The 19380-nt window shown below is 48.5% G+C and overlaps 1 protein-coding gene across 1 annotated transcript; it reads right to left on the bottom strand.

Moving 5' to 3' along the window:
* Positions 1-3367: 3367 nt before the first annotated feature.
* Foxe3 (forkhead box E3) lies at positions 3368-4333 on the bottom strand. Its single transcript, XM_042684704.1, has one exon. It carries the CDS (start codon positions 4331-4333, stop codon positions 3368-3370), a length of 966 nt encoding a protein of 321 aa, XP_042540638.1.
* Positions 4334-19380: the final 15047 nt, after the last annotated feature.

Below are 19380 nucleotides of genomic sequence, written 5' to 3'. Positions count from 1 at the left end.
AGGGCTCATGCCTGAAATCCTAGCTACTCAGGTAGCTGAGACCTGAGGATTGTGGTTCAAAGTCAGCCCAGGTAGGAAAGTCTGTGAGACTCTTATCTCCCATTTACCACCAAAAAGTTGGAAGTGGAGCTGTGGGTCAAATGGTAGAGTGCTAGCCTTAAGCAAAAAAGCTCAGGGACAAACAAGTAGGTTCTGAGTTCAAGCTGCAGGACTAGTGCACACACACACACACACACACACACACACACACACACACGTGCACACACACATGCACACAGTGTGTCTTCAGATTAACATTTCTGAAGATTTCATTCATAAATAGTCCTCTAAAAAGTTTTGAAATCATTTCTACATAGAAAGGATTTGGTGCTTTTAAAGACAGTTTTTGTTTTGTTTTGTTTTTTTAAAAACGTCTACCAAAATGTCAGAATTCTTAGGGTACTCTGACATATAAGCTTCTGGACTGTGAACTCTTTGGGGACATAGTTTCTCTTATTTGTATATCTGTGGGCACAGAGCCTAGTATACATCAAGCTCTTGATGTTGTTGAATAAAGATAAAGAAGCATTCAACAAATAAAAGGTGTTTTGAATTTTCAGTGCAGCAGTGACCCTCCTAGAATTTCCCTACTGGTATTTCTACACCATCTTCTGAATGCTCCAAGATCCTGTGGGTTGACACCTGCATGGTTATAACAAGGCTGGAGCTTAGAGCTCAGGAAATACTTTTCAGCTTCAGGGTAAAGAGAGGATCCTTCCTTTCCCTGGAATTGTTTTGAATTAGGGCCGTGCTTGGCAGCAGGTATCTCAGGCAGGAAGACAGTCAGTAATACTATTTGCAGAAGAAGGGACTTTGCATTTCAATCTTTGTAATTGTACTTAGAGAACCATGGGCTGGATTTTCTGTGGCCTGCTGGGCTCAGGGTGGGCCAGTTTCCTCAACTGAGGAGTGGGAAAGTTACCTCCACCTCTTTCATCTTCTTCACAAGTCATTGCAAAGACTGTACTTAAGAAGGGATAAGAAGGGACCAAAATATTGTCCACGTTGTCATTATTCAGTTAAGTCAGTAATCAGTATTGGACACTAGGAATTCATTTGCTCAATTAGTGAACAAATCCTAAATGAAGGAATCTTAAGTGAAGGACAAATTAGATCTGACCCTTGCTCAGAATGGTAAATAGCTATCCCATCTCTTTTATACCACACTGTGTACCTGCCTTCAGAGGGCCTTGTGTATTCTCAGGTTCCCTGCATCTATACATTGTTCACTCTCACCTTCCATCACTGTCCCTAAACTTCAAACACTAGCATCAAGGGGAGGGTCATCTGACAAGGTCAACAAGCAAATCATATTCACCTGGGCTTGAGACACATCCATCCCCTCCTCTGCTCTGCTCTGCTCTGTCCTGTCTAACCCAGGCTCAACCAGACTGGGAAGTCTGAGGCAGGAAGATTGAAAAAGCCTGATGCTTGATGTGTGGGTCAGCACCACAGAGCAAGATAGGGGCAAAGCCAGCTCTCACATTTCAACTTGATTCTAAGCCTGTTCTTAGTGCTAGAAAGTGATCAATCAGTCATTACTGTCCCATCTCACAATCCAGTAGGGTTGGTAAAATAGGAGACAGAGCCAAACGTTCAGTGTTGAGCTCCCAAAGTTTCCCAGGGGAAACTGGCCTGTGACTTAATCTTACTCTTTACAGTAGAGAGCTTTATTTGTTCATTTACTGTTGCAGTGCTGGGGACTGAACTCAGGGTCTTGAGCATATTAGGCAAGCTATCACTTGAGTCTTGTCCTCCAGCCCTTTTATTCTTATTGCATTCCTAACACAGGATCTTGAACTCCTGCTGCCTAGGCTGGGTTTGAATACCGAATCTTCCTGCCTCTGTATTCTGAGTAACTGCAGTGACTCAAACAGGCACCACCATTGTTGGCTGGGAACATTAACCTTTTAGTCTGAGCCTTCAGCCTGGTTCTGTGTACTCCTTTCCCAACAATATGCAAATTAATCACCTGGGGATTTTGTTAAAATGAAGTACAGAATGACTCAATGAATCAGGCGAGGCCTGAAATCCTCCATTTCTAGCAGGCTTCCAGATGTGTGGGCCACACTTGAAGTATGAAATTCTAGAACACTTACCTCATTTCTCTGATCAGTGATGACTGGATTGATGTCTCCATGAGAAAGGGGTTTATTCACTCTGCAATGTGTCCCCAGTCCCCGTTACTTTAAATAAGTACTTGGAGAAGTGTATCAAGATCAAAGCTCCCTCATCCATGGGAGCTGAGAATGAACCCCAATCTTGGCTAGGCAAATCCACTCACACACATAGCACACACATGTAATTTCTACCTGGCTCTAAGAAGCAGATGCCAGTATTTGACTGGACCTCATCTGTGGCTGAATCATTTCCTCAGCCCACTTCATAAACCGTGTCTGAGGACTCACAAGGGGGCTGGGTCCCATGTGGCAAAACTCACCCACCATCCCCTCAGCCCCTTCTCCAACTTACCAACCAGCACACCAAGCCCGGAGAAAGATTTTTTTCTTTTTAATTAAACTAGTCTCTATTAAAAAATAGTAACAACCTGATAAATCCTGTAATTTCCAGGAGATTAGGGCAGACATTGAGGCCCACTAACTCCCCTTTCCAGTCAGAAGCCCTCGGTGCTACTTGTCTCTGAAATCTCCAAGAACTGTCCTCTTAAGGGCCTAGCACCGAGCAGCCAGGTGTGTCTGTGTGGGAGGGGAGCTGCCTCCCTGTAAGAAACCTGGGTGGAGGGAGACAATGTTTATGGAAATGAAGGAAGGAGAGGAAGCAATAAGCCCAGAAGTCTGACCTCGGTTATGTTGGCAAAACATGAGAGGAGGTGGACCAAGTAGAGTCCGTTCAACAGGCAGCTTGAGATGGGAGCTTCTAAAGACTAGAGATCACCTGGACACCTGGCTGGGGGGGCTGGGGGGAGGGGGGAGTCGCGGGTGGTGATCCAGCTGGAGGGAGGAGGGGACTTGGGACTCAGAGTACTATAGAGGTGCAGGGAGGGGGGCGGGGAGAAGGGTGATAAATGAAGGGAGAAGAAATGAAGGGCTCACAAACTGGAAGGGACAAGGGTCCTGTGGCAAGAGGCGGCGGCGGCGGGGGGGGGGGGTAAGGGTGGTGGGGGGGCGCCAGGGGAGGGGGAGGAGAGTTCTCCCCAACCCTGAAGGATATAGCAGATTTGTTCAGTTCAGCAGCCAAAGGTGCGGTGCTCAGAGGTGAGCTTCGAGCGGGAGGGGTGGTGGACAAAGGCGGCAGAGTTGGGGGTGCGCTGGTGGGGGGAGGGCGGAGGAGGCCCCCCACAGGTGTTGGCTGTCGGTGGGGACGAGGCTCACAGGTAGCGCTCCAGGCCGGGCGCGAAGCCGGGCTGCCTCAGGTAGACCTCCCCAGAGCCGAGCGGCCCGAGCGCGCTGGCGGGTCCGGCCAGGCCCAGGAGGGGCTCGGCGGCGGTGGGCAGCGGGCCGGGGCCGGGGCGCGGGGCGGGCAGCCCCAGGCGGTCGGTGACCTGCGAGTAGAGCGAGGGCGCGGCGGCGGCGGCGCAGGGCGGGAAGGCGGCGGCGGCGGCGTCGGGCGCGGCGCAGCAGGGCGGCTCGGGCGCGCCCAGCCCCGCCAGCTCGGGCGGGAGGCTCACCAGGCTGTCGACGCTGAAGAGGCGAGCGGAGGGCGGCGCGGGGCCCGGGCCTGCGGGCGGCGAGGCGAGCAGCGCGGGGCCGGGCGCGTAGGGCGCGTAGGGGAAGGGCAGCGCGGACGACGGCGCGGACGGCGGCCCCGGCGGCGGCCCCGGAGGCTCGGCGCGCTTGAAGCGCTTGCGGCGCCGCAGGAAGCTGCCGTTGTCGAACATGTCGGCGGCCGCGGGGTCGAGCGTCCAGTAGTTGCCCTTGCCCGGATTGCCGGGCTCCCGGGGCACCTTGACGAAGCAGTCGTTGAGCGTGAGGTTGTGGCGGATGCTGTTCTGCCACTTGCGCGGGCTGTCGCGGTAGAAGGCGAAGCGCTCGGTGATGAAGCGGTAGATGGCGGCCAGCGTCAGGCGGCGGCCCGGGGCGTGCGCCAGCGCCATGGCGATGAGCGCGATGTACGAGTAGGGCGGCTTCCCGCGCTGCAGCGGCCGCCGCCGTCTCCTCCCGGGGCCCGGCGGCGGCGCGCGGCTCGGCTCCACCTCTCCCCCGCCGCCCGCCGTCACCGCCGCCTCCTCCGGCTCCCGCCCCGGTTCGGCTCCCGGGAGCGGCGACGGCGGCGGCCCCGACGGCGCGAGCGAGGGCAGCACCGGGAATCCCGGGAGGGTGGCCGGCGGGTCCATGTCGTCGCTCACGCCCGGTCGAGGGGTGGCCGCAGCCCCTGCCCGCGCTAGGAGAGAGCCGGGGCTGCGGACCCGCCTTATATATACATATGGACAGATTCCCCCGCTCCTCCGGGGAGAGGGCAGCGACTTTCCCGGCCAGCCAGAGCCCCCCTTCTGGGCTCACCCCCCCCTCCTCCATTTCTCCCACCCCTTTGGGTCATTTTCTCCCCCCCTCCCCTACCCCAGACCCCGCCTCATCTCTTCCCATCTCCACTGGGTCGGTCCCAGACCCTGGCCTCATCCCACAGTCTTTGATCAGACCCTTCCCTTCCTGCCCCTCCTTTTACCCCCTCCCCTTGGGCCAATCCCAAATCCACCCATTCAGCACACTCTCTGGCCCTCTCCCCATTTTGCTCCTCCCAGCAATCGGACCCCTCCATCCTCCTCCCTGTCCTTCCATTCTTCAGCTGGATCAGAGATGAGAGGCGACTTTCTTGCCTGCCCTTAGGGCTCTATGTGGCTAGTCAATGAGGCCATCAGACCGCCATTGAACAATATGGAACCAGAGACAAGATAATTGAGAAAGGCAGAGGCTAGAGTGACTTTGTCTCCTGGGAGGATATGTGAAGACCCCCCCAGATTAGAATAATTAATATCTCCTTTCTCTGCTGCCTCTCCCACATCCTTCTCTCCAGGCTGTGCTAGCAAAAAGTGGCTACCCCGCTGCTTTGAATGAAGAGTTCCCCCCAACACGCACCCAAGCACAAACAGCTCTGAGAGCCTCCCAAGTTCCAAGGAACAGTTAGTTACCAGGTGGGAGAGAGACACCCCCTTTCCCCATTAGCCCAGGTGCTTCCATAGACTGACGGTCTGAACTCTGCTTTTTGATCCACAGACCCAACACTCCCATCTCACAGAAAGCAGAAGGTGTAGGCAGTTTTTGTTAGAAGCTCAGGGGAAAACACCACTTCCATGGAAAGAAACCAAAGGCTGAAGGAGACCTGTGTTAAAGTGACTTGTCCTGCAGACAGACAAGATCAAAGGACTTGGACATAAGCAAGGCTGGGAGTATAGAGAAGGAAGAGAAAGCTAAATTTAAGGGGTACCACTCAGTGTCTTGATCAGCCCCTTTGAGGGCCTACTGAAATTTGAGGTCTCAGCCCACCAGAGTCTGATAAGATTTGTCTTTCTTCCCTACACATAAGCAGAGCTTAGCTTCAGCTAGCCTAGAACATCAGCATTGAAACTCGAAGTCTAAAGCACAAGGCCCCTCTCTCTTAGGTCCACTCATAACTGGTAACACAGCCATTACTGTATTTTGTATTTGGTAAACATTTTTTAATACATTATTTTGCTTAAGTTTGAGTACCTTGTGGAATGTTGTTATCCTCAATTCGTGAGTGAGGGAATGAACATTGAGAGGCTTAATGGTTTGCCTAACCTCACACAGACAATAGTGACAGAGCACCACCGCTCTTCCAGCACCATCCTTCACAGTGGAGACTTTCATTAAACACAGTGGTTCACACCTATAATCCCTGTACTGAAAGCATGAGGATTGTAAGTCTGAGGTCAGCTTAGTCTACATAGTGAGTCTCTATTTCAAAAATAAAGTGGAGCTGGGCACTGATGGTTCATGCCTGTAATCCTAGCTACTCAGGTGGCTCAGATTTGAGAATCATGGTTCACAGTCAGCCTGGGCAGGAACATCCATGAGTCTCTTATCTCCAATTAACCACCAGAAAACCAGAAGTGGTACTGTGGCTCAAGTGGTAGACTGCTAGCCTTGAGCTGAAGAGCTCAGAGTCAGCCCCCAGGCCCAGAGTTCAAGACCCACAACCCCCCCCCCCAAAAAAAGTGGAGGTTTTTAGAAATATATTAGAGTTTCTCCTACTCTTCTGCTACTTCACTTGCCAACATGAATACCTGGTTTCTCTGAGGAGTCATACCTTTTGCTGCCTTCATTGTGGTAAGCAGACAGTGGCCCTATATGATCTGCCTGGTGAGCAGATCCAGGTGCTTAGTGGACATCCCTACATGGATGAGGTTTGTGACATCTCAAACCCAGAGCTACTCAATGAAATGTCCTAAGTACTCTCTGCCCCAGCCTGCTTTCCTATCAGCATTCCAGATCCCTTTTCCCTTCTGGCTCAGTCTCCATATCTAGGCCTCTGCCAGATTTTGTCAGTGTTTGCTTGAATCCCACAGCCAATCCTCCTTTAATTCTCCCAGCCTCAGTTCAGCCTGTATTGTTCACCCAGTACTTCTAGCCAGGCCCTTTGAGGGTGCTTAGGGAAAGACAGAGACAATGAGAGATTGACAGTAAGCCTGGTGAGGGGTAAAAGGAAAAGATAACACTTTCAGATCTAGAGTCTGTGGCCCATTGCCAACAACAAAGAATAAGCAGGTGTATGCCGGACAGACCCTGTCTCAGTACCCTCTCCCACCCTCTTCACCATGCAGCCCACTGCCCAAGCACAGGTCACTGGGGCGCAGGACAGTGTAATCCCATTGAGCAACACTCTCCAAAGAAAAGGGCAAGACAACACCCGCAGCAGCAGGGGATCTAATTTCATCAGTGGGTGTCCAAAGCCAAGTATTATCTGAACCTCAGTTTCCTCACCTGCCAAATAACAGGCCCTTAGTAAAGCAGTGCTCTTCCCCTTCCTGTATACATCATTTCCAGTATTAACCAGGAAGGCAAGGAGAGAGTGAAGCAGGACATCTTTTCAGTCAAATGACTGATTGAACCTCAGTTACCCTCCTTTCCTACATTCTCTTAGAGATGGAGCTCCTCCAAAGAAGGTCCCTACCACAGCCTCCACCTCTTGAGGAGTAAGGCATCTGAAGGGGACAGGGGGAGGCAAATTGGCTCTTACTATCTCCAACAACCAAATGCAGCTTTCTTGTGCTTTCAATTTTACAATCCATGTGTATACCCTGGGACATAGTACATGTTCAATAAATGATCCTGAACATGCTGTTGGCTATGACAATCCTGAGTAGAGTGGTGACAGGGAGCTTGGCCCAAAGAATGAGAACCCAGACATTTCCAGTTCTTTGTGCCTGTCTGCCCCCCCCCCCAAAATTGGGCCTGCTTCCCAGAGCAGAGCAGGCCAGTGTCAGGGGGCGGCCCAAGGGCTAATCCGTGTTTTCAGCGTGGCTGGGCCCTCTTTTCACAGGCCCTGGGCCGGACGTGATGCGGCTGAGCATCCGGGCATAAGACGGCCAGTGAAGGCGGCCCCTTTCTCATGGGCCTGGATTCCAGGCGGCCCAGCGTCTGAGTGGAGCCCCTGGGGCGGGAGGAACACAGTGGCTGGGCTGGGCAGTCCTTTGTCTGACCACACTGGGTGGATATTTGGGCTGGCAGGAGGGATTAATGGCCAGGGATTGGCCCTGGGGCCGGCCTTCCCACTGCCCTTTGGAGGCCAAAGGCCCAGGTCAGGGCACATAGCCTTGATGGCTCTCTAGATAGAGTGGAAATTCCCACCCTTGTCTAAAGCTATTTGTACCAGCTCCAAGACCCCCTACCCCCAGCCTCAGCTCTGCAGAGAGAGGCATCACTAGCCCAGATAGACCTAGAGGCAAGGAGCAGAGAATGGGGCCAGAATTTACCAAGTACTCTGCTGAGGAGAGAAAGGTAGGGCTGAAAGTCATTTCAGTCCTGGAAGGGCCCATGGTTGCCTTTCCAGAGCTCTGGAGAAAATGAGCTTTCTGTTAACCCAATGAAAATCCAATGGGCCAGCATGTCCTTAGATCTTTTAAGTCTTCCCGGACTATTCCCTCAAAGACATCTACTTTGAGAACATCCATTATTTCTAAAAACTCTCCATTACAGCATGGAAGAATCCCTTAGCAGTAATACAAGAGGCTCAGGAACCACAAGAAATCCTAGATATATACACTCAACTCTATCTTTGGTCAACCAAAGCCCTTGACGACTCCTGAGGGGCTTTTCCCCTTTTATTCCCCAAATGAGAATTACCCAGGATACCATTTGTTTCCTCAAGAGCCTAAGGTAGGCAGTTCTGAACTGTCTGGGGGCTATAGGGCAGCCTGCTGTGGTGAATCCCTTTCTGGCCAGGTTCTTCTTACAGTAGGGCTGAGAACAGCAGCCCAGGCTTGCCCACCTGAGCAAGTTCAGGCTAGGCGGCAGCAGTTTAGGCCTGCTTGATGACAAAAGCCTAGGAGTGCCCCTCTCTGTGATTCTTTACTTCTTAGGCTCTTTCATTCAGCAAAGTCCAAGGAAGTATGTCAAAGCAGTCTGGATGCTGGATGGTAGTAAGGAGTCAGACCTTTTGCTGCCTTCATTATGTGAAGCAGACAGTCACCATATATGTGGTTAGCATAAGATGTGAGGGGAATTGGAACCTCACCCAGCCTAGCCAAGTCAGAAGGGCTTCCTGGGAGGGGTGAGTCTCCAGATAGCTAGGTAGAGAAAGACCCTAGGGAGCTCATCCTCTGGACCAAATAATATCCATCACTCCACTTACTTCTTGTCCCTCGCTGTATCCCCACCAGTAGATTGTGTGTACACTGAGGTCACATCCATGTTCACTCACCTTTGGGTCCACAACATTTAGTGTAGGGTCTGGTAAGAGTCCATGATGGACGGATATGTGTCAGATGGCTAAAGCATGGCTGGATTCTAAGTTGAGAAAACCATGTGTACAAAGTCTGAAGGCAAGAGCAAGTAGTTCATCCTGGAAAGGGAGAGACTTGGTGTTTGAGAATTGTTAAGAGCTAACATGTGAAGTTCGTTTTTTTTTTTGTTTTTTTTTTTTTTTTGGGGGGGGGGGTCCGGTCATGGGGCCTGAACTCTGGGCCTGACCACTGTCCCTCAGCTCTTCAGCTCAAGGCTAGCATTCTACCACTTGAGCCACAGTGCCACTTCCAGCTTTTTTCTTTTTGCTTATGTGGTGCTGAGGAATCGAACCCAGGGCCTCAATGCATGCAAGGCAAGCGCTCTGCCACCTTCCCCGCCCACGTGTGAAGTTCTTAAAGCCTTGCCTGTAGCTGTTACTATCCACTGTACTGATGGAGAGGGTCACAAGATTAAGATAAGAGAGGCAAATAGGGTTAGAGCATTACTGACTGTTTGCCAGGATCAGGGGGCTGCCAGTAGGGTTCTTTGAAGTGTCCAGCAATGGTTGACTTCTGACACCAGAGGCTGGAGTAGAACAGGAGGAAGCTGGAGGCTGAGGCCCAACAGGAAACTGACCGGTGATGATGATGTGTGCCTCAAAGTTGTGGTACTAAGGGAGCACAGAGCTGTGCTCCCATCTGCTGCCCACAGGATGGAGAGAGAGCCTGGAACTGTCTACCTTTCTCAGTAACTTACACCCAGTTGGTCACACATCCCAGAAACCAGCTGACATCACACACACACACACACACACACACACACACACACACACACACACACACACCCGCCGCTGCTTCTCTTTCTCTAGCCAGTTCCATTCATGGAGACTGGTCACTTCTTAGAATGTTTTTCCAAATCTACCCTCTTCCAATTTGAGCTCTTCCATGGCTCACCTGTGTCCAGCTTAAACACTTGCAGTGGCTCCCTTTCTCCTAAGTCATAGCATCTTAGCAGGACCAACCTGTACATCTCCTCTACCACACTCTCCCCTGGATGCCCAGTTTTCATCTCATTCTGTACAGCACCAATAGAGCAACTTTCAGTCCAAGCACCAGATCCCCTTCCACTCAGAGCCTTGGCTAATCAAAATCAGGACAATCTGGTTCTCTCCGCCTTACAGAATAACACACAGCTACATCTATTTTTCCAAACAGCCTCAAGATCTCCTAAGCCCTTTATTGTAGTTAGACTCACCTTTCCCTCAGAAAAACTCCTCTTCTACATTTGTCAAACAAATGACCAACAAATCAATGCATAAAACCCTGAGGGCTTTCTCACTCAAAGGCAGAGAGAGAACTTAATCCCTTCTTCACTGGCTCAGTGTGGAGTCTTCCCAACCTGCCTAGAACCTCCATACTTGTGACTTCAGAAACACTCTCAGAAGATAACCATTTTTGTATGTGTGTGTGCCTGTAATGGGTCTAGAACTCAGGGCCTGGGAGCTGTTCATGAATTGTTTTGCTCAAGGTTAGCACTCTACCACTTAAGCCACAGCTCTACTTTTAGCTTTTTTTTCCCCCCCATTTTTTTCCCTCAGAGCTGAAGACTGAACATTGGGCCTAGTACTCATCCACTGAGCTAAATCCCCAAGCCCAACTTCTGGCTTTTTGGTGGTTAAACTTTCCTGCTCAGGCTGGCTTTGAACCACAATCCTCAGACTTCAGACTCCTGAGTAGCTAAGATTAAAAGCTTTCACCACTGGCACATGACTAGAAGATAACCATTTCATCTTCTAGAAGACAAATTTCCCCTCCCCCAGGCAAAAGGCCTGTTAATACCTTAGACTTGCCTGTAGCTAGGGGGACTCTGACATGTGTTGTATGCTAACCTCCTTCAGAGGAAGAGGAGCAGCTTCTGAGTTAGAGCTGAGCCATTCTTCCTTGACCTCTGAGCCAGGCTGTAGAGTTCAACTGGCCATCTTGCCAAATGAATGAATGAGTGAATGAATGAACAAATGGCCACCCACATCTGGAAAAGCAAAGAGTCCCCGTGTCTGATTTCCAGCTGGGAGTCAGCCTCCTGCCCTCACTGCCTCTCTGCTGCAGCACTGTGGCCCTGGGCCGAGACCCCCCACACTGTCCTTGCCTTAGCAGGGTCTAGGCTCAGCCTGGGCTCAGACAATGCTGGCTCAGCCCTGAATGTGTAATTCCAGCCTCCCCCAAGCCACACACACAGCATCTCAAGTATGCTCCCTGTCATTTGGGGCTGTCAGCGTTCTGACATCTACCTCGCCTCTGCACCCTCGAAGTCTCAGTGCTCTCAGGCCTCCCTGGTTCTCATTGCTGCGGAAGCTAAGAGTGTGGTGCTGTCTGCCAGGGCTGGGAGCCCAAGCTGGAGAAGAGTGAGTCTGAGCTCACTACTGATCTTCTATGTGCTTCACACACCCGATGGCCCATGAGAGATGCACAGGCTCCTAGTACTGACAGGACGTAGGCCAGTGATTCCCAACCTTCAAGCCCTTTCCCTTAGCTAAAGGCATCTGGAAGCCACGTGGTACCCAGCACTGTCTGTAAGCAGGATGCACAACATCTCACATAGACAAGTATGAATGCTTCTCAAATAGATATAGATGGGGCTGTGATGGATAAACACAACCACATTTGAAAAGCTTTGCAGTTGTTTTTTAATTTTAGTCGTGATTTTTTTTTTTTTTTGGTTGGTCATGGGACTTGAACTCTAGGCCTGGGTGCCATCTTTGAGCTCTTCAGCTCAAGGCAAGTGCTCCACTACTTGAGCCACAGCACCACTTCCAGTTTTCTGGAGGTTAATTGGAGATAAGTGTCTCATAGGGACTTTCCTTCCTGGGCTGACTTTGAGCCTCCATCCTCAGACCTCAGCCTCCTGAGTAGCTAGGATTACAGGTGTGAGCCTCCAGCACCTGGCCAGTCATGATTTTGTAATCCATTAAGCACAGCTACTCTCAGGTGGGGTAGCTGGGAAGTGTTTTCTAAATAATCATTCCCAAACTACTGCTAGGGTACACTGTGCCTTCTTTTAGATCTTGAGGGTCAGAAAGAGGAGAGACTTGTCTAAAGTCCCAAAGCAAGTCAGTGCAAAGCCAAAAATGGAGCCTAGGTCTCTGATCCTCACCCCACCTCAACTTCTTTTCCACATATATTCAACAGTTTTTACACAATACCTGACTGATGGCAGGCTATATGTTGCACATGGGAAGCCAAAGATGAAAAACAATGCTCATCCACCCTCAAGGGCTGACATTTGGGAGATGATAAACAATTATGATAGCCGGGCACTGGTGGCTCATGCCTATAATCCTAGCTACTCAGGAGGCTGAGATCTGAGGATTGCAGTTCAAAGCCAGCCTGGGCAGGAAAGTCCATGAGACTCTTATCTTTAATTGATCACCAGAAAACCAGAAGTGGTGCTGTGGCTCAAGTGGTAGAGCACTAGCCTTGAGCTGAAGAGCTGAGGGGCAGCACCCAGGCCCAGAGTTCAAGCCCCACGACCAACAACAACAACAACAACAAAAAACAATTATGATGATGAACAAAAGCTTTATCTTAATTACCAAAAGCAGCCATTGAAGGTCTTAAATGGGAAAGTGGGATAGGGTTTCTGTTGTACAACAGCCTCTCATTTGTAATGTGGAAGAGGGACTGTTGACCACAGCATAGGATCTATTTGGCTTCAAGCAATAGAAAATAATCCAATTTAAGTAATAGGGAAATGTATTTCTCCCTCACAAGAGGGTCTGAGGTAGTATATAAGTAGGCCTCTGGTTTGATGCTTTTAGCGTGGCTATACCTCTGAGTGGGCCATCTCTAGGCAGAAACAGGTAAGGACAGCACCCAGATGTACAGCATGAGTTCCAATTGTCCAGAATAAAGGAAGTTGTCTCTATATCTTTAGGGGAGGATAGCGCCCAGGCCTCATCCTCAATTTCTCCTCCTCTTTCATTGGTCAGAAGTGGATCCCTTTCTTGGTCTTATACCAATCACTGCTCCAAAGGAACACCTGGGTCACTTGCTGATGAAGAAGGATATGGTATAGGAAAGAGCCCTCCACAGGGTCTGCTATGAAGGGAGAAGAGAGGAGGCTGGAAAGCCATACTGGAGTTGACACTACAGGGCAGCTTCTCTTACACACTCACCTCTCTGCCTTCTGCAAGCTGCTCTGTGTGTCTGGATCCCCTAATTGGCTCTCAACACCTGAGGGCAAGGCCTGACACAAGATCCTCTTGTGGATCTAAATAAGATAGTGTACTTCTATAGTTAGACATACGGGCTTCCATTTGCAAAATGTCCCAAGCAGAGACCTGATTGTAATACCCAAAGGAGGACCATTCTTCTGGGTGACCCGGGACAGTCTCCTTAACTATCATGAGCTTCAATTTCTCCTTTAGAGAAATTCTTATTCTTTGACAACAATCACCTTCCATAAAATGTTATATCCTTATCACCTCCTTAGAGCTTCCAGTTAGAAGGTGAAGAGTAGAGAGAGCATGAGAAAAGGGAGGAGATGGAGACTGGGATGGACAGACAAGAACTAGTATGCTTGAGAAAGTGTGTGTATCTTATCCCAGCTGTGCTTTTAATGACCTCATGTTGGTGGTGGTTTGAAGTGAGCTACATGGGGATATTTACATCACAAAAGCTGGCCAATGCTACAGATCAGGGTACCTTTACCAGCCAAAAATCCAGCTGTTAAACATTCATTCACCAGCTCACCACTTGGGAAGACTCCAGCAATGAAAATAGACAAGACTGAGACTTTCCCATGAGGCCCATTAGGAAGCTTCAGGGAGAGGAGGCCTCTAGGATGGGGCCTCTGAAGGGAGGAAACTAGACATCTATCTTCTCTCTGCCCTTAGGCTAACACGATGCTCATGCCAGTGCCCAACCCCAAGCCAAAGCCTTACATAACAGTGGCTCTATAAGGCTGGATCCTCTGTATTTTACCCTTAATTCTAAAGGAGACAAATATCTTCTAGAGACACACTGAAGCATGGGACACATGCTTCAATGATGCATGTCCATTGCTATGCAACTCAGTACAGAGTAAAATTTGAGTGGAGTATCTTGCTGTTAGATTGGATTAATTCCTTAGATCATTATGCCAACATTATGTGTTGGTGGTTTGGCTTCAGTACTAGAGTGACTACCTAACAAACTCAAAGCTCTAAGTTCAACTCCCAGTAACCACCCCCCACACACACTCACACACAGAACATTAGGTAAACATTAAAAGGATTCTTTTTCTGCCTAGCAAGAATAGGATCCTGTTTTCAAACCCTAATGCTGTCAAATAAATAAAAAAAATGATTTTCTAAAATAAAATGAACATTTTTGAGGAATACTTAATGACATGAGGAAATGTTCATAATAAGATGATAAATGTCACAAGACAGTGTATTGGAAATGAACTTTACAACTTTGAGGGGGGAAGGAGTGAGGGAGGTGGGGGAGGGAGGGGTTGGTGGGAGAACAACAAGGGAAGGGGTAACAATGCTCGACAAGAAATGGACTCATTGGGCTGGGAAGGTGGCTCAGTGGTAGAGCACTTGCCTTGCATGCCTGAGGCCCTGGGTTCGATTCCTCAGCACCACATAAGCAAAAAGAAAAAGCCGCAAGTGACACTGTGGCTCAAGTGGTAGAGAGCTAGCCTTGAGCTGAAGAGCTGAGGGACAGCAACCAGGCCCAGAGTTCAGGCCCCACAACCAAACCCCCCCCCAAAAAAATGTACTCATTGCCTTACTCATGTAATTGTAACCCCTCTGTGCAGCATCTTTACAATAAAATAAAATATAAAAAGCAACAACAAAAAAATAAAAATATCAAATATATACTATAAAATTATACCCATGATTGCAGTGTTTGAAAAACAGTGGAATGAAAATGCACTAAAATATCAACAGTTTTATTTATAGATGATTTTAATTTTTTATTTTTCTTAAGGATTAAAAGTATGAATAGAGGACTGAGGGTAGAGCACTTGCATATAAAATGCATGAGGAAGCCAGGCACTCACGCCTGCAATCCTAACTACTCAGGAGGCTGAGATTCGAGGATCATGGCTCAAAGCCAGGCTGAGTAGGAAAGTCTGTGAAACTCTTACCCCGAATTAACTACAAGAAAACTCAAAGTGATGCTGTGGCTCAAAGTGGTAGAGCACTAGCCTTGAGAAAATAGCTCAGAGACAGTCTCAGGCCCATGACCACACACACACATACACACACACGAGGAAAGAAAGAGAAAGAAAGAAAGAAAGAAAGAAAGAAAGAAAGAAAGAAAGAAAGAAAGAAAGAAAGAAAGAAAGAAAGAAAGAAAGAAAGAAAGAAAAAAAGAAAGAAAGAAAGAAAGAAAGAAAGGAAAAGAAGAAAATGCATGAGGCCCTAGGTTTGATCCCTGGTAGTATAAAAGTCTTCTAAAACTCTAAACATTATTCATCAAATTGTGCACTTCACTGTGTATGTATATATAAATACTCTAAAAAAAAAGCTTGAAAATTTATGCATTTTTTTTCCAGTTCTGGAACTTGAAATCAGGGTCTGGGTCTGTCCCTGAGTTTTTCTGTTCGAGACTTGTGCTCTACCACTTGAGTCACAACACCACTTCCAGTTTTTTGATGGTTAATTGTAATTAAATATTTCAAACTTTCCTTCCCAGGCTGGCTTCGAACCATGATCCTCAGATCTCAGTTTCCTGAGAGTTAGGATTATAGGTGTTAGCCACCAGAACCCAGCTCAAATTTGTGCATATTTTATATGGAAAATACTAATATCCATAACTACCTTAGAAGAAAAGAACTGTGTGATTAAGAAATAGGAACCTGGTGGCCCATGCCTGTATTTCCAGCTGCTCAGAATCCTGAGGCAGGAAGATCATTTGACTCTGGGAGTTTGAGACCAATTTGGGCTACATAGCGAGACGCTATGTCAAAGAAAAACAAACAGCCAGGTGTGGTGGTGGCCAAGGTAGAAAAATTATTACAACCTAAGGTCAGTCCCAGGGAAAAATCAAGAGTCTATAATAAAAATCAAGACTCTGAAATGTAAGTAAAGCATAAAGGGCTATAGTATGCCTGTGCAGAGCTAATAGAGACCCTGAGTTTAAACACCAGTACCTCAAAAAAGAAACAAAGAACAGGAAACAGAAGTGAGAGGGAAACTTTATGGTATAGTATTTGCATATTTTGAATCTGGAATCATGATCATTGTATACTACTCAAAAAAAACTTAATTAAGCCCCCATTCAAAAACTGGCTTAAGTTTCAAAAAAAAAAAAAAAGTATGCACAAATTCATTAACTAGAAAAACTGTTAGTTTCACAAACTATCCTACTGAATGCCAGTGGTTCACACCTGTAATCTTAGCTACTCAGAGACTGAGATCCAGAGAATTGAGGTTCAAAGCCAGTTCAGGCTGGGCACTGGTGGCTCACGCCTGTAATCCTAACTACTCAGGAGACTGAGATCTGAGGATTGCAGTTCAAAGCCAGCCCAGGCAGGAAAGTCCTTGAGACTTTTATCTCCAATTAACTACCAGAAAACTGGAAGTGGTGCTATGGTTTAAGTGGTAGAGCACTAGCCTTGAGCTGAAGAGCTCAAGGACAGCATCCAGACTCAGACTTCAAGCCCCACAATCAACAAAACAAAACAAAAGCCAGATCAGGCAGAAAAGTTCATGCAACTCTATCTCTAACTAGCAAAACGCAGGTTGGAGTTAACTCCAACCTGGAGTGCAGGTAAGTATGTGTGAGTTCAAACCCCAGTACCTGCAAATTGAAAAAATAAAATAAAATCTACCCCCAATACTACAGATGTGAGAGTATAGAGCCACCAAATTGGAGAGAACTACCCAGAGCCATCCAGCTAGAAAAAGGCTCCATCTCCAGGACACACCCTTGAATGTGTTTGGGGCTTTAACAAATTACTGCTTCCCAATAGAGTCCCCATTTAACAGATGCAGAAATTGAGAACACCCAAGTTTTGAGCCTCTATTCCCCAGCCTCAGTCATATGGAGGCCTGGTGCCTGGCTCACAGTCCCAGCACTTTCCTCACTGTGGCCCCGAGCCATCAAGCAGTCCCTACCCTAGTCCCTTATGCTAAGGATCCCCTAGACTGCCTCATATGGCCCAGAGATGGCCATTACTTGCCCTAAGACCTCCAGCAGATCATAATCTCCTAAAAGACTAGGGAAGAAACTTGGGCAGCTGCAAGAGAAAGAAGACTCTCCCAGAGGCTGGAGACAGCGTCTGGAGCCGCTGTGCCCCTGGAGCAGGCGGGCAGTCATTAGCAAGGCTTTGGCACATTTGGGGGCAATAACTGCGTGTTGTCTCCAGGGCCCATTGTGAGCCACCTCTGCTCAGAATGTAATGAGCATGTTTCCTACAAGGGAGGGGGACACTGGCACTCCTCTCAGGCTTGCCTGCCCAGCTCTTCTGCTGTCTGCTTGGTGTTAGCCTCACCCGCCTTCCTATTTTTAGCTGCATCCCACAGCCTGGAGGTCCAGCAGCTGCATGTGACTGCCACTTCCAGACCAAGCAGCCTAATGAGGGGAGGGTAACCCACTCCAGGGCTTAATGTGGTCAAGACACTTCTTTTCATCTTCAGGACTCCATCAGAAGATTTTCTAAGCTTAAAAAATACATGGAATATTGGTGTGGGGAAGGGCTGAAGATGTGGCTCCAATTGTAGGATGCCTGCCTAGCAAGCACAAGGCCCTGAGCTAAACTCCAGTTCCTCAAAACAAAAGAGGGGGGGAGTATTTTTGTTTTGCTTGTTTTCTTCCTATTCCCTACCACCCCAATCTCCCACCCCACCCCCATCCCCACCTAGGAGACTTCAGGGGTGAAAACCAAAAATAAACCTGGGAAAAGTGGAGATGAATCTGTAGCCCTGCCTCCCATCTCTTCTTCTCCCACTCCAGGCTGCTGTTTTCTTTCGTTCTCCACTGGGCCCTGTACAAAGGTTGGTTCTTCTGTCTGGAAAAACCCTTCTCTCTGCCCTTGCCCTGATCTGAAAAACTGATCAAGCACATGCCCCATGCCCCAGTTCCCCTCCCCTCAGCTAGGCCTTCTGTGCTTGCTTTTTTTATTTTTTTGGTCGGTCATGAGGCTTGAACTCTGGGCTTGGGCACTGTCCCTGAGCTCTTCAGCTCAAGGCACGCACTCTACCACTTGAGCCACAGCACCACTTCCGGTTTTCTGGTGGTTTATTGGAGATCAGAGTCTCTTGGCCCTTGGCTTTGAACCAAGATCCTCAGATCTCAGCCTCCTGAGTAGCTAGGATTACAGGCCTGAGCCCCTGGAACCCTGCTTGTGTTTGCTTTTTAAGGTCTCATGACATCCTGATTGCTTGCTCAGCTCCCTCCCCTAGCTGGGAGCACCTTGAGAACTGGAATGTGAATGATTCCTATAGCAAGATTCCCAGTTTCCAACATAGAACCAGGGCCAGAACAGATGTATAGTAAATGCTGACTGGCTGGCTGACTAGACTGGTGGTTATATTACTAGAGCATCACAGATGAAACGAGACTAAATAAACTCTCTTCATTTTACAGATAAGGAAATTGAGGCTTAGCAAAGGAAAATAAGATAGTATCAAGAATAAGTAGATGCAAATGATAGAATACCAACTCAAAGTTGCTTGAGAATACTGAGGTGGGGGGACATAAACCATGTCAAGCATGGAATTGAGCATAGAGGTGTCTGGAGCCAAGCATTCTCATGTTCATTTCTCTCCCTCCTCTCTCCTCCCCCCCACTCTCAGGTCCCAAAGCATTTCTTCTCCTCCTCCTCCTCCTCCTCCTCCTCCTCCTCCTCCTCCTCCTCCTCCTCCTCCTCCTTCTTTCTTTCTTTCTTTCTTTCTTTCTTTATTTATTTTTTTTTGGCCAGTCCTGGGGCTTAAGTCAGAGACTGGGCACTGTCCCTGAGCTTCTTTTGCTCAAGGTTAGCACTCTACTCCTTAGCCACAGCACCACTTCCAGCCTTTTCTGTTTATGTGATACTTGGGAATCAAACCCAGGGCTTCATGCATGCTAGGCAAGCACTCTATCACTAAGCCACATTTCCAGCCTCCAAATAATTACTTTATTTGAAGGAATGGTGCAAGTGAAAAGAACTAGGATGTTCTGGTACAACTTACAGAAAAGTTAATGGTAACTCCAACATGCATGCACTGCCTGGGTGACCACAAGTTCATTCTGTGGCTTTGTGGCTTAGCTCTCATTGTCACTGTCTCCTAAGGTGTCACTGCCTCCCAGGGGTTCCCATCTTATGCAAGTTGGTGACATGTCACCCAATTCTTTGATGGATTTCACCTGCTCATTCAGATAATGCGTCTCAGTGAATTCACACAAGTGGAGGTCATTGTTTTTTTGTCAGTGGCCAGTTTGTGCAGTTCTAGTAGTGACTGATTCACAACTGTGTGCAATGCACACACCAGTGCATTCAGCCCCCT

Source organism: Dipodomys spectabilis, unplaced genomic scaffold (genome assembly GCF_019054845.1).
Source record: "Dipodomys spectabilis isolate Male_0828 unplaced genomic scaffold, ASM1905484v1 ptg000002l, whole genome shotgun sequence".
Classification (NCBI taxonomy): Eukaryota; Metazoa; Chordata; class Mammalia; order Rodentia; family Heteromyidae; genus Dipodomys; species Dipodomys spectabilis.
The sequence above is the reverse complement of the archived record's forward strand: the minus strand, read 5'-3'. Positions and strand labels throughout refer to the sequence as shown.